The sequence below is a fragment of the Varroa jacobsoni genome, unplaced genomic scaffold (genome assembly GCF_002532875.2).
Source record: "Varroa jacobsoni isolate VJ856 unplaced genomic scaffold, vjacob_1.0 scaffold_812, whole genome shotgun sequence".
NCBI lineage: Eukaryota > Metazoa > Arthropoda > Arachnida > Mesostigmata > Varroidae > Varroa > Varroa jacobsoni.
The window spans coordinates 241,002-253,714 of NW_019213714.1; the positions used below are offsets into that span (position 1 = coordinate 241,002).

General features: G+C 41.2%; 1 protein-coding gene across 9 annotated transcripts in view; it reads right to left on the minus strand.

The window, feature by feature from the left end:
• Window positions 1–7,067: 7,067 nt before the first annotated feature.
• The window catches only part of LOC111264000 (sodium-coupled neutral amino acid transporter 7), a 33,034-nt gene continuing 27,388 nt past the window's right edge, over window positions 7,068–12,713 (minus strand). For 7 of the 9 annotated variants that reach the window (XM_022839563.2, XM_022839556.2, XM_022839555.2 and 4 more), the window contains 2 exons: window positions 8,521–8,616; window positions 7,068–7,427 (listed from right to left, as the gene is read on the minus strand). In XM_022839563.2, the coding sequence (XP_022695298.1) occupies window positions 7,339–7,427; window positions 8,521–8,616 (185 nt within the window). In that variant the 3' untranslated portion in view covers window positions 7,068–7,338. Of the gene's footprint in view, window positions 7,428–7,949; window positions 8,031–8,520; window positions 8,617–12,713 lie in introns of all 9 variants that reach the window. The other 2 variants (XM_022839557.2, XM_022839558.2) reach the window with 2 other exon arrangements.

Sequence of the window (12,713 nt, forward strand, 5' to 3'; positions counted from 1 at the left end):
GCTAAGGGATGCATATCAGTTTTCGTTAGTAGATCGGTCCGGATCTTCACGGAACGATTTTTTGAAAGCACTAAGGAATATTACTCGTTGAATACTGATTTGCAGTTATGGGAAATTAAGGGAAAGTTTGCTGATTGCTACCAGCGGTAAATTCACATCGTAGTGCATTCAAGGGCAGACAAATGGAAAATGTCATCTCCTTCGAAGGGCCTATGTTGGATTAGGGTCTACCACATGTTGCTCGCAGTTGCGTGGGAATCTCCGAAAATGTCCAAGTGTCCTTTTTATTAAGCACCACAGTTAAAAATATTGCCATTTATACCGTTCTGAAACGAAATCTTGGCAAGTAAATTTAAGGGCACCGTACAGCGGCGTTAATTCACACGTAATTGTAGTAAAATCCTCTGGGCAAAAAACACAGATCGTACAAAAAATATCTAAAGTAAACCAAACGATATTCCGAAGCTTTCGAAAAATGAAAGATCAAATGGCGAGAGACACCTCAAAATAAGGCTGAGGACATTTTACATTACATTTATGGATATTATGAGCGAGATATGACGGTTTGTTACCCCCATACACGCAGTGTTGGATGTGTTTAATAGAAATATGTAGGCCGTCGGCGAGGCCATCTCATAGCAAATGAAACGAATATGTCATTAAGATTTCTCAAGCCGTTTTATTCTTTTTGGTAATAAATAATTGCACACAAGTAATTGGTATGTTCGGGTTGGTATATCGACTCTGATTCAAGGACGTAAACAAAACAATTTTTTTTGCCAATTTTTTTTACGACCTCTTTTATATTCTATAAAAGTCACAGGTTACATGGCAAATTCGCTCGAAAAGCCATTCAAAACTCATTTTCACCCCATGATATCAATAGTGTTTTCACGAGTAGATGTACTTCGTTTACACTCGCCTCATCAAGATCTTGAAGAATTAGCTTCATTAAAATAATAGCTAACATACAAAATAATATTTCGCTCACAAAGTGGCAAAATATTTTCGAAGGAATCTATTACTTACACCATTTTATATAATGTTCCCTAGAAGAATTTCTGATAAACAAAAAAGCATTAGAGATATTCTCAAGAAAGGTTCGCTCTCTCCGTTGCGTGGGAAGAGAACGGCAATAGAGTGAGCAATTTGGAACAATAGATTTATTCTCACAACCTGGGAAACAAATGCCATTTCCTGCTTTTTGTCTTTTTCGCAGTAAACTAACTTATCTTAGATATTTGATTTCTTAGCCAGCTTGTTGAGGTCTGTTGACCGGTGGCAAAGAATCCCCTTTCAACATAGAACATTATTTATAGCCTTTTACTTGTCAAATGATGTAGAATTTGAGCATAGAGACATGTACTACATTTCGATGATATTCGTCGAGAGCCTTAGGTCTAGGCTTCCATACAGTTTAGGTCATCTTTGGTGTTACAAAGCTACGACGTATGTTAGTTCACTAAAGATCTATTCAGCCGTGGGAGGGCCTATTACATTTTTAGTCAGCTTGGCGACATCTATCGGCTGGTATCAATGAACTAACAAGTCACAAAGCAAATTTCTGATAAGTGTTAAAAGCAACGTGAGACGCATTTCCACCCCATTTGTTACCTTAGCAAGCATATACCTTAATGAGGTTTTAATGATTTTCACGGCAAAATGTCAATTTTAGGTATTTACACAGCTTATCGAAGTCTGTCAACTGGGAGGTTCTCCTTACACTAAAAAAATGTTATTGATTGTTTACCTGTTGGTTTTTGTCAATAATAAATGCAAAAGGAAAACGGAAGCCGGTCACCGAAAATCAGGAAGGCTTTGCGTCACCCCGTCAGATAAAACCCATCGTATGTGAAGAACGTTGAGGTAATTATCGGTGACTGATTCTGATCGTTTGTCCGAGAATGGTCATTTGCTAGAAACACCGTCCGAGTCCCCTAACTAAACAGAATTCTGTACCACAAAGCAAGTGTCCCGCGAGCCAGTTTTAAAATTTATTACTAAAAACAAAAATAGACATAAGTATTAATGAATAGACATACGTGTGAAAGTAGTTGAAGCGTATGTTGGCGTCCGTTTGGATGATTTTCGAGATACTGTGGCTGTTGGAGGTGTAACGAACGGATGTAATGCATGTTTCTCCTAAAAGCATTACTTTTGAGAGGCACTTTGATACATGTAGGCTCACGAACAAAGTTGAGGGCAACGTAGGATGGGCCGTGGCTAAAGGCAAACTCTTCGAGGGAAATAAAAAACTTCATTTATTGCAAAGCAAAGCTGTATAGGAGATGGGCTATACAAAAGTCTTAGAAAAGAGTGCTAATACTTGTCGGCTGCATACATAAACATATGTGATACGGGGCAATTTGGCAGTCGATTGAATCGTATTTCCAATTCTTTGTGAACGTACTAAGCTGTTTGTGTGATGGAGCAAAATTCTTATGTGCCATTGCCCTCAAACAGCTGCTAGCATCCGTCTCCTCTAGACAAGCTAAAACGACAAATAGCCGAAATGTCACTGAGTCTGGTAGTGTGCGTTTACATTAACGACGACAATACGCATACGGAGCTAACTGCCAATGATGAATCTATTACTGTGCAGGGGCAAAAGCAACCTGCATCTTGTATAGCAAGCACTAGAGTAGGCTGTATTATCGATTTAGTGTATAGTTCTCCTTAAACCTTGCGCCAGTGTTACGCTAGTCTGACAAATCGATTCCTTTACTGGCTGTCTATGAACTACAGGCCGTTTCATTTGCTTTGCTTTAATGTATACTGTAGTTTGCCCGCTAGATTCCACTCATGTTTAACCCGCTTCTAAATTTTACTGGGCGTCAACTATTGACCTAATAGACCTGAGGCTTCTGCAGCGTGGGAGTGGCTTGTAGATGCATCATAATATCGCGTTTGAACCGGCCCATGGTAATGTGGCCTCTGGTAATGAAGTGCGGGTACAAAAATACTGATGCCGTTAGGTTGTTAAGATAACTAGGACATTCTTTAAGTCGCAGAGTATGTGCTGGGACTTTAGATACTGCATTACTGTTAAAATAAATCGACTGTTGTCGTTGTTGTCATTCAAGGCCTGGTTAAAAGCGTTGTGAAACGTCGCCCCCCTCCAGGAAAGAGATCAACGCGTCAATTGCCAGTGACGGAGAAGTGCTGTCGAAAAGGTGTCCATTGGAGTCACGATCGAAAGAGGTGTGTAAAAAACATTTGCAATGTATAACAATATTGGCAAGTGGAATGATATGATCTTGGATTCCTGCCAATCTAATGGAAACAAAGGGTAGTCGGCGTCACCGTGATGAAACGCATGTTGATAATTAACTTGCATATCGTCCACTGCCTCAACGGGTGGGAGTGTTCCATGCACGCATCTTCAACTCCATCAGCAGTGCCGCATCTGACGACAGGTAGCAGCTGGCGGAAGTTAGGATTTCGCTGAATAGTTCGTCAGTACCATTTGTATCATTGAGGGAATAATCGATTGCGTTCGAAGCTTCGCTTTTAACCATTGAGCGCTTGTTCAATACAATACAATACAACAAGTGCTGTCAAGCGAAGAAGATCAGTTGTTTTCAAGTTCTTGTCAACGCTGCATTTCATGTTTCTGGTGTCCTGAATGGGGATTTTGAAGCGGGAGTGCGCAGTAAGGGCGCCAGGCATCGATGATTGACGAAGGCACTGCAAGTGCCATCTTGTCAGCGCGCCCATTTGTGAAGGTCAAATTAGTGAGAAAAGTTCCGCTTGTGTCTCTAGGTGCTTAGGCCCGCCAGACATCACTGTAGACTACTTTTTAGGCGTATCTATGTGTATGATTTCCTGCTGCTCACGGAGGTTATACTGGAGTTTTTTTTTTTTTGTTGAATTTCAACGTTCACATTGAATTTTGGGGAATTCTTGTGAAAAAGGGGAGCTGACATTGTAAAGTCATGCTACACTTCGTCAGCTTGCCTTGAAAATACGTTACCGTTTGATCAAGGTGGGCGTCGGCAATCGGGAGCGTTACTTTGCCCGCCGCCATACGTGCATTGCGTAGAAAGTCTCCAGCTATTACATTTTACCACAGACACAGCGAATCGGCTAGTTTGCCGGCCATTAAATGAATTATAAATAGATCTAAAATTGTCGGTGGTGTTTATGTGATCATCTGCCACCGTCAGGTCTCAGTACTCGTATAGGAGAAGTCCTTGGCTTATGAAAGCCCCTTTGGCAGCGTCAACGCCAGTTGCTTCGGATACGTCACATAATGAAGACGAATGGACGTGATGAAACAAAACGCAAGTAATAAGTTTTGTTCAAGCGGGGGGTTAGCTGTATATATGCAGTGAAAAAACATTCGTCTGACGGGATTTAACAAACGAGTACCGTGCTTCTGTTTTACCCACCTCTTATTTGTCCATGTATGGAACTTGAATAGTTCAACGTAATGATTTAGCGAACGCGTTTTCCTCGCAGAGTACCATGAATACAATCCACTTTAAAATCTTCTCACAAATTTCAGGGGCTATGCGCTCGTAGCGGAACACTTACTGCTTGTTCATGTGGCCGGTTCAAGATAAGTTTTATTAGATCGCAGTATGGTAACGGCTCTAGCATTTAGATATTATCTTATGTCCGAGATGTACTAAAATTTAACAAATACATCCGTTACGTTATTTTGATCTGCTTATATTATTCAGTTGGGCATTGATTTAACTACAGAATAAAGCGTACACGGCATTGCTGTCATGGGTTCTGGATTGGCTTCTGATTTAAGGGCGTTCAGTTATAATCCACTGATCCTAGTTTAATGGCCCTCATTTTTAAACCGAACGCAAGAGCTTATCGTTCCCCTCGTAAGAAGCCGGATTACAATCACCATAACAAAACGGTATAGTAACACTAGTTTGCCTCACGGCGGTCCAACGCCAGCTCGCAGCTTCTCTTGCACTTAACTCAAGTGCAAATGGAGTTTCCTATCAAAGGCGAGTTACATTCATGGAGGGAAGGCGGAATATTTGTGAACGAGTTTGACAGGGCCCTACGTTACGGTCATCTACAATGTACTGTTCTTCCGCATGTGATGGCGTATGAAAAGTATTGGTTAGCAACTCACAGCTAAATCTGGCCGATCTGTTGGTTTTTGAAGAGGTGGCGAACTGCATCTGGCCTTTGCACGTTACACCTCATAGTTAGGAATAGTGATATAGTACTACTGGAACAGGCGGTTCGGCGAATCGTACGGGTAGTGGCGCAGTGTGGTTAGTGTCGTACTGTTGATTGCCCGTAGCCCGAGGTGCTAGCCCCCGTCACGAAACGAGAATAGGAGAGCGTGGTGTAGGATCAGCGTGAATTCAAAATGTCCGGAAGGAGTCCGGCTGCGTGTGGATTGGACACGGCCTAGTTATCTCGGTAAAGCAGAACGATGCGGCACGGTGCCGGCAACCTTCAACAACATCTGGCTCACCATGTGCTGATGCTAACGGACGTATTTGATGATAGACAACTTAGTGTATAATTAAGCAAGGACTGTGCGTTCCCTAAACAGAACGCCACTTCCCATTTATGCAAAATGAGGTCATCGCATGAAATGCATGAGCAACGGGCATGTTAGTTCTGCAGGGCGCGTTAACTCCAAAGGAAAATTGTCACAAAATTTGAGCTTAGTTTCCATGCAGTTAAAATTTACATTTTCACCTTTTTTGGTAACACTCGTCTGTTGGATTAACACTTTTCAGATTTCCGTTTTTCTTGAGCAAGACGTTGATTAACAACCGGAAGGCATCATAAGGGTCTTAATCGGATTGTGACTGGGTGGATTCTCTGCACATGGATGAGCTAACGGGTGATTGTCCGCCTTGTGATCCTCTGACTTCGTCAAATCATCGCGGTCGGATTGTAGCAAGCAGTTATCATCGAGAGTGTCTGCAGGCTGCGCGCCTGGTGAGGAATATAAAAGCCCTCCTATTTCGTAGGACTTGAGGAGGCGTCCGGCTATAAAAGCCGGAGTCTAGCCTACAAGAGGTTAGACTCGGAAGCAAAGCTTTATTGATCCATGCCTAGAGAACTACTTGGGCAGGTCATGCTGAGGGGCTTGCCGTACTCCTTTCGCAGTTCTATCATAAAATATGTGTTGGATAGGTGAATAATATCATACATTTGACAATATATCAATGCAGATATTTGTCGCTGCTGTGGTGTTCTTAAATGGCGCTGCGGCGTTGCTTGTATACATGGAAAATCAATCAAAATAGTTGAAATCTAGTTGAAATAGGCCCTATTTTCCGCACCGCCTTTCTAGGGCGAGACTGCACCGATTAGAAAAAAAAATCAATCCAATATGGTAATGCTACGGGGTTGATTTGGGTAAGAGAACACCAGCTATCTAAGGGTTGACAAATGAATGCATAGATAAAATTTGTTTTCCGTATGCCCGAGCCAGCAACTCAAGCTGAATATCTGCCCGAGCTTAGCAAATCTCAGCTTTAGACTTACTCATACAGAAGATCCTATTTGTATCCTTATTTTTAGCTGCGGTAAATATTTTCGAAATAATTGCTAAATATTGAGGGCTTTAATTGTATATGAAATTTTGCTATTTTATTTAATTACACATATCTTGTAGCATTTGTTGTTAGCGGGGCCTCAAATCGCGAGTGCCGCTTTTGCTAGCTAGAGGTTCGTTCGCCTAAGCCATAATGCAATGCAGGAGCTCCGCGTTAGAAGACACGGACTTAAGCCTCGTGTACATTATTACCCTGTACATGTTTTTCCTTATGTTTTCACATAAACGTTAGTTTTTTTTTTTTTTTTTTTTTTTTTTAATAAACAGGAGTACAAAGCCATTCAGTATTGCGGATTATTTGAAAACGATGGTCAAGTAACTTTGGCTATTTAACCAACGTTTTAATTGGACCGAAAATAATATATTAAAAGTGGTGTAAAAATGTTACACTAAAAATAATATTTCATGTCCACTTATCATATCGCAGATAAATGTTTTTTTTTTTTATCAATAGATAGTTATTTTTATTATTAGGTTTTTCACGAATTTCTCTAATAGGCAAGAAGTAAACTCAATAAGCAATAAATATGCAATTGTTTATTTATTAAATAAGCATCAAAGAAAGAATAGTGCATCAGTCATAATGAACTGTCCGCGTAGCGCAACGGCACAAGGAATAATTACGTATATCATGATCTTTCTTCGTAATTATGGTGTATCCAACTTCAACCCACTTCTTGGAAACTTTTTTTTATATAATTTTATGATATTTAAATTTCAGTAAAACTCAAGGAACATGCTAAGACACTTTAGGTCACCAACGAAGAGCTTCAAGACAGCGGATAGTTCTATACCGCAGGGTTGCACAGCAAGACTTCTAGTTCATCGTCCTCTTCATATAACTGCTTAGCGAATACCATCGTTGATAAACCGATGCCTATACGAATTAATGAAAGTTCGTAGGTCAAACTGTTTACTATAAGATGCTTAATAGAGAGAAAAAAAAAACTAATAGCTAACGTAATTCACGAAAAATGACTCTATATTCCACGGTTTGTCACCAGTAACGAAAATTTACGGTTCTGAGCAATATTCAGGCTCGCTGTCCTTCAAGTAAAAGCAAGAAGAGGTAACTAGGCTTACGTTAAAGTTTTCGAACAGCATTCGACCAACTGCCGACAGCTGCCGTTATGCTAATTGCGCCTGTTCAGAGAAATCCATAAGCCTATTGTCATCGCGTTGGGCGATGAATCAACTATCCATCTCCCGCCTCTGTGCCTGACAAAAAATAGGCACTTCACACATTTACTTCATTTAAAAAAATTGCTGGGGTTGATAAGCTACCGACGTGCCCGACATATTGTGCCCTATCGATTATAGTTCTGCTTTATGATTATTGAAAAGACTACTCAGTTTTAGTTATGAGTAAGTAATGTAGTGCACAGCATCTTGAACCTACAGCCCAGTTCACTCGATCATCCACGGTCGATGAGGAAGACGCAACCATAATGACCGAATCCAATACGAAATTTTTCTAAGCCTACATCAATACGAAGCCGAAAACGGTATGGCCATTTATTAAAAACTGGATCTTAGCTAATTCGATGGAACTTTCCACTCATAATACTAGCAGAAGCTGACAAATCTCTTTGTTGTGGTCCAGTTGCATCGAGTCAACTACGCTATCCAACAGAAAAGACGAAAGATCTTTTTTTTTTTTCACGAGAACGGCATCACGCAAGGTCATTACTAGGACTTTCGTTAGGCAGTTTCTTGTATCCACCGTATTCTTCATTCGTATATTTTTCGACCACTAATGAATTAAATGGGTAACATTTAATTATGGAAACTTTCAAATGTTAGCTAAATTACGTCCTCTACGCCAGACCTAAATATTGTTGGTAAAGCGAAATTTAAATTGAATAATTCCAGACAACCGACAATAATGGCGCCAATAACATTACGAGACCAGACATCATTTTCTGATTTATCTAATGCTATAAACACTGACGAGTATTGGAAATATTTACCTATTAGAACAAGTACTATTCCTACGAGAAGGTTCAAAACGGGCCTTTGAATGCGGAACTCCTTGCTATTAGTCGATATTCCTACCAGGCACATACCTGAAATAAAGTCAGTATTTTATTTAGATTCACAGTGCGTTGTCAAGCAATTTTAAAATTAATTAACACTCCCTAAGAAACAGCTACGCGCTAATACGATGTTGTATGAACTTGCTGAGTTTTTTTTTTGTTTAAGCCTTTTTCCTGTTGCGCGCGCCTTCACCGTGTCGATTGTGGAATACAGAGATTCAGTTTGCGCTAAATAGTTATAGCTCGGCGAGCTGACCTCAATGGCATCAAGGACATCTTCAAATATCACTGAATCATTCAGTTCAGATATTTTCTTGTTGTGGCGAGGTCTCGAAATCCGTAACAAAACCATCTCAAATGCGCGTCGAAATGAATCGCGAACGTCTGAGACGAACTTTAAGTCAGTCTCTAGTGTAAAATTATTGGCGGTAGACCTTGTCAAAAGGCCCCGGTTTAGTACCTTGCATGTTAGTGATGCTCTGCGCGACTCAAATTAGGGAAACGTTTAGCTTCCCAATATTGCAAATTCTAAGCATTTTTTTTTCTTTCCACAATTGTGCCGTAGTCTGCAACCTGTCGATGGTCTTAACATTTGTAGTAGTGTTTGCTTTTACGTGTGGTATCCTATGTTGTGCTTTCCCGCATCTTTAAATACCAATATAGGCCATCAAGCTAGGAATTGCTAAGATAAGGAGGATGTTTAAAGGGCGGCATCACAAATTTGAGCTCCGGGTCACATTCCAAGGGTATGCACAAACAGAAATGCTTGCAGAAATGAAGGAAGAGGACACGCAACAAACTTAGGAGCTTGTCCTCAGTAGAGACCCAAAATTAACAAAGAGAAAGCGTGCAGAAATGTACTGATGAACTAATCCTCAAAAACGCTCGGAACACAGGAAGGTGGGAGTGATTTTCTCGGGAGCTTTTAACATGACCTCAAAAAAGTTTGTCGAGAACGAATGAAACGAGTAGGAAGCTAGTAGAATGAATAAATACAAGAACTAGAGACAATTAAGCACGGAAAAGTTTCAACTTTCCTTAAGCACGAACAAGGCTCTTTAAACACCATAGTCGAAGCTATCAGAGATTCCAGTTAAGAAAAAGCCTGTCTGGCATAGAAAGGAAGCTCATCCACGTGATCCGGTAGGTGCCTGTCACTTATTCATACCAACGCATAATACTATTAACACTCAAGCAACAAATACCGGTCAATTCTTTTTGGCAAGTTCATAGATTTAAATCTGTCAGATCGCCGTTGAACCGTACGCTATCGTTAACCAATCACTAAAAATTTAGACAACAATAGCTTTTAAGTGTCAGCCATTTTTGCATCGGGTGGGTTAATAGGTATATTTGGTGTTCACGTTGGCTCAAAGTGACGTATCTATAATTGAAAATAGCGTAGGACAAAAGAGGTATCTCGCTCCGATTTTTTGGTCCTAAATCGCTTCAACGTACTGTTGCTTTCACTTTCTCGGGTCCGTTGTTAATTTGTCGCTATTTAATACGCTTTAGCAGCTCCTCTGCAAAAAAAAGTTGACCCTCGTATCAGTTTCCTGGAGTTCTAATTACACGGAGGCCGGTTAATTACGTCGCTTATTTGGACCCTGGAGATAGCAAGTTGACCTAGCAGTACCTGTGCTGCAATTTTCCCCCGCAGTGTTTTACGTATACGTGGCTCCGAAAGATTATTCCTGATATCGGTTTATAACTTGGAAAGGTTCAGAATTCACGCCACTTAACGCCATCAGTCAGGTAACATGCTGTCTGACCCCAACTCCTGTTGGGGTCCCAACTCCTTGTTGTCTGAACTTTTTTTAAAGCTTGGCTAAACTGATTTGCTCTAGTGAAGTGTTCACTACCGCCGACTAAGCAGACCTGTCTGTGTTTCATCAGTTTGTGCTGCAGGTCGCCAGAAATGTACAGTGATTATAAATTAAGATGTGTGCTATGTAGCCCATTAAAGGTCGCAATGCGTAGTCAATGGCAGTGATCCAATAGTATGACTTATTAATGCGTAGCGTAAAAATTAGCATTCTGTAAGTTAGATGCGCCTAACTAAAGAATTGTTTGAAAAAGTAAAAAGGACGCTGTTTATTCACAGTTAACTACATAAAACAACTCGATTATTATATAGTCGTGCCGTGTAGCCATCGTGACTGTAGATGATCAAAGGGTGCTTTAGGGAAGGACCTCGTCAAATTTCATTCAGCAAAGCAGCCGGCAACACTTTATCTTCTGCGGCTTCTGCTGCTCGTTGCAGATCAACAACGAATCTCATGAAGCTATAATTCCTAAAGGCGGTGGCATAGATAAGTCATTATTCGAAACGCTTTCGATCAGTAAAGTCGCAAGGGAACGAGGGTTCGGAGAATTTTGTGCTGAAATGTTTGTTCTTATCAGCGTTAGTCAGTAGGCTCAGTTGACCTATGAACTACTTAGTAAGCAAATGACGTGCCCTGCTTCGCGACTCCCGATCAGTCTTCATTGTGCCTAATCTGTGGAGCTAGGTAGTACTTCCCAGATGTTTAGGGTGGTGAGTTCACACTGAAGATTCCTTGACCAATAATGTATTCAATTCGCTAGCCCTTGAAGTTACTACGCTGGTTAATGAGCCAGAAATGGACAGTTTAATGGAACTGATAGCCAGCATAAGCTTGCAGCTATTCAGTGAAAATGGACGGTTTCTGTTGCTGTGTTCGTAAAAATGAGATAACGCTACGAAAATGTTGTACAAAGCATCAGTTGTGTGTCGTGCGTAATCGAGCACCTGGGTTGTCAAAACCTCATCTTTTAAATATTTAGCGAATCTCAGCGGTTTCAAAAATCGGCTTTTGTTGCCGTCACGGCATGCGGACCACTAATTTTTTCTATCATCGAGACGCTGCTTCCTTTGACGATGTAAAAGAGTAACTGAATCTGCTTAATTGATTGCCCTGACTTCTATGGCTGGCAGTCTTGTTACTGTTAGCGGTGGCCACGATATTTGTATGAGAAGTGTCAGCGGTGTGCTTCTATTAGAATTTTCGGGACAAGAAACGAATCACTAATCAGTTAGCTAATGTACGTGCTAATTATTAATTAATTAATGCTAATTAGTTAATACTAAGCTAGAGTAAATTTGAAGTAATTGTTGAGTAAGTAAGGCAAAGTATGTGTTCTGTTTACCTTTATACATTCTGGTACATAAACACTAGTCCGAAGATTAGGAACTAAAAAAATGTTGCTTGGTAATAATACCTAAGAACGCCTACGCGACTCACGATTTAATCATAGGTGGCCTCATTGAAATCGGATCGACCATTAGTCCTAGACCAAAGAAAACCTTCGTAGGAAGATGGGCAGTACTAGGTGCGAACGTACAGAAGCACCAGATTATCTGGAAGATTATCCTTCCGCTTGAGTTTCAGTCGAGCCTTCTAAAAAGGGCGCAATGAGCCAGAGTTATTCGAAGTGCAAGGATGCAGTTTTAGTTTGCAAAATTAGGAGCTCAATTTAGGAGCTGCTCCACATGTATGCTTCGGCGCAGCGAGATGCTTCGTGCATATATGTACCCAGGACATAAACCCTAGGCCGGGAGATCGGCGTGAGCGACGCAAAAAATCATACTGTGTTCATAACTGTCAAACTACAGCTCGATACTGAACAGCAGTCGCAATTGATAAGACGATGCTGTGACTGGTTCAGTAGGCCCACGTGCAGTGTAATTTAACGAACGGAACCTCGGGCTGGTGCACACAGAAACGGGGCTGGTGCAAAGCTAGTCTGCAAGGCGTCCACACAGTGCGAGGCCACGGAAGTCTGGCCGCAATGCTTCGATAGCAGTTTGGTTCTGATGCCATTCTGATGAAGGCCATTCCGGCGGAATGGCCTGACAATGCATCCAAGTGTGTGCGACCGCATCACTACTAAATGGATCATGTCAGATCGAACAGGCCAACATAGTGGCCATCAACAGAAAAGACCACCCAGTGACGAACCCGGAGGCAGGTGTCATTATACTGATACAGGAAAGCAATAGAACAAGCCTCACAAACCTCATAAGGGTCGGCAGTAGTGTCAGTATGTAGGCGAGCGTGTGATGTGACTGGGTGACAATAAATGGTTTCATTCAATCATCTGTGTTG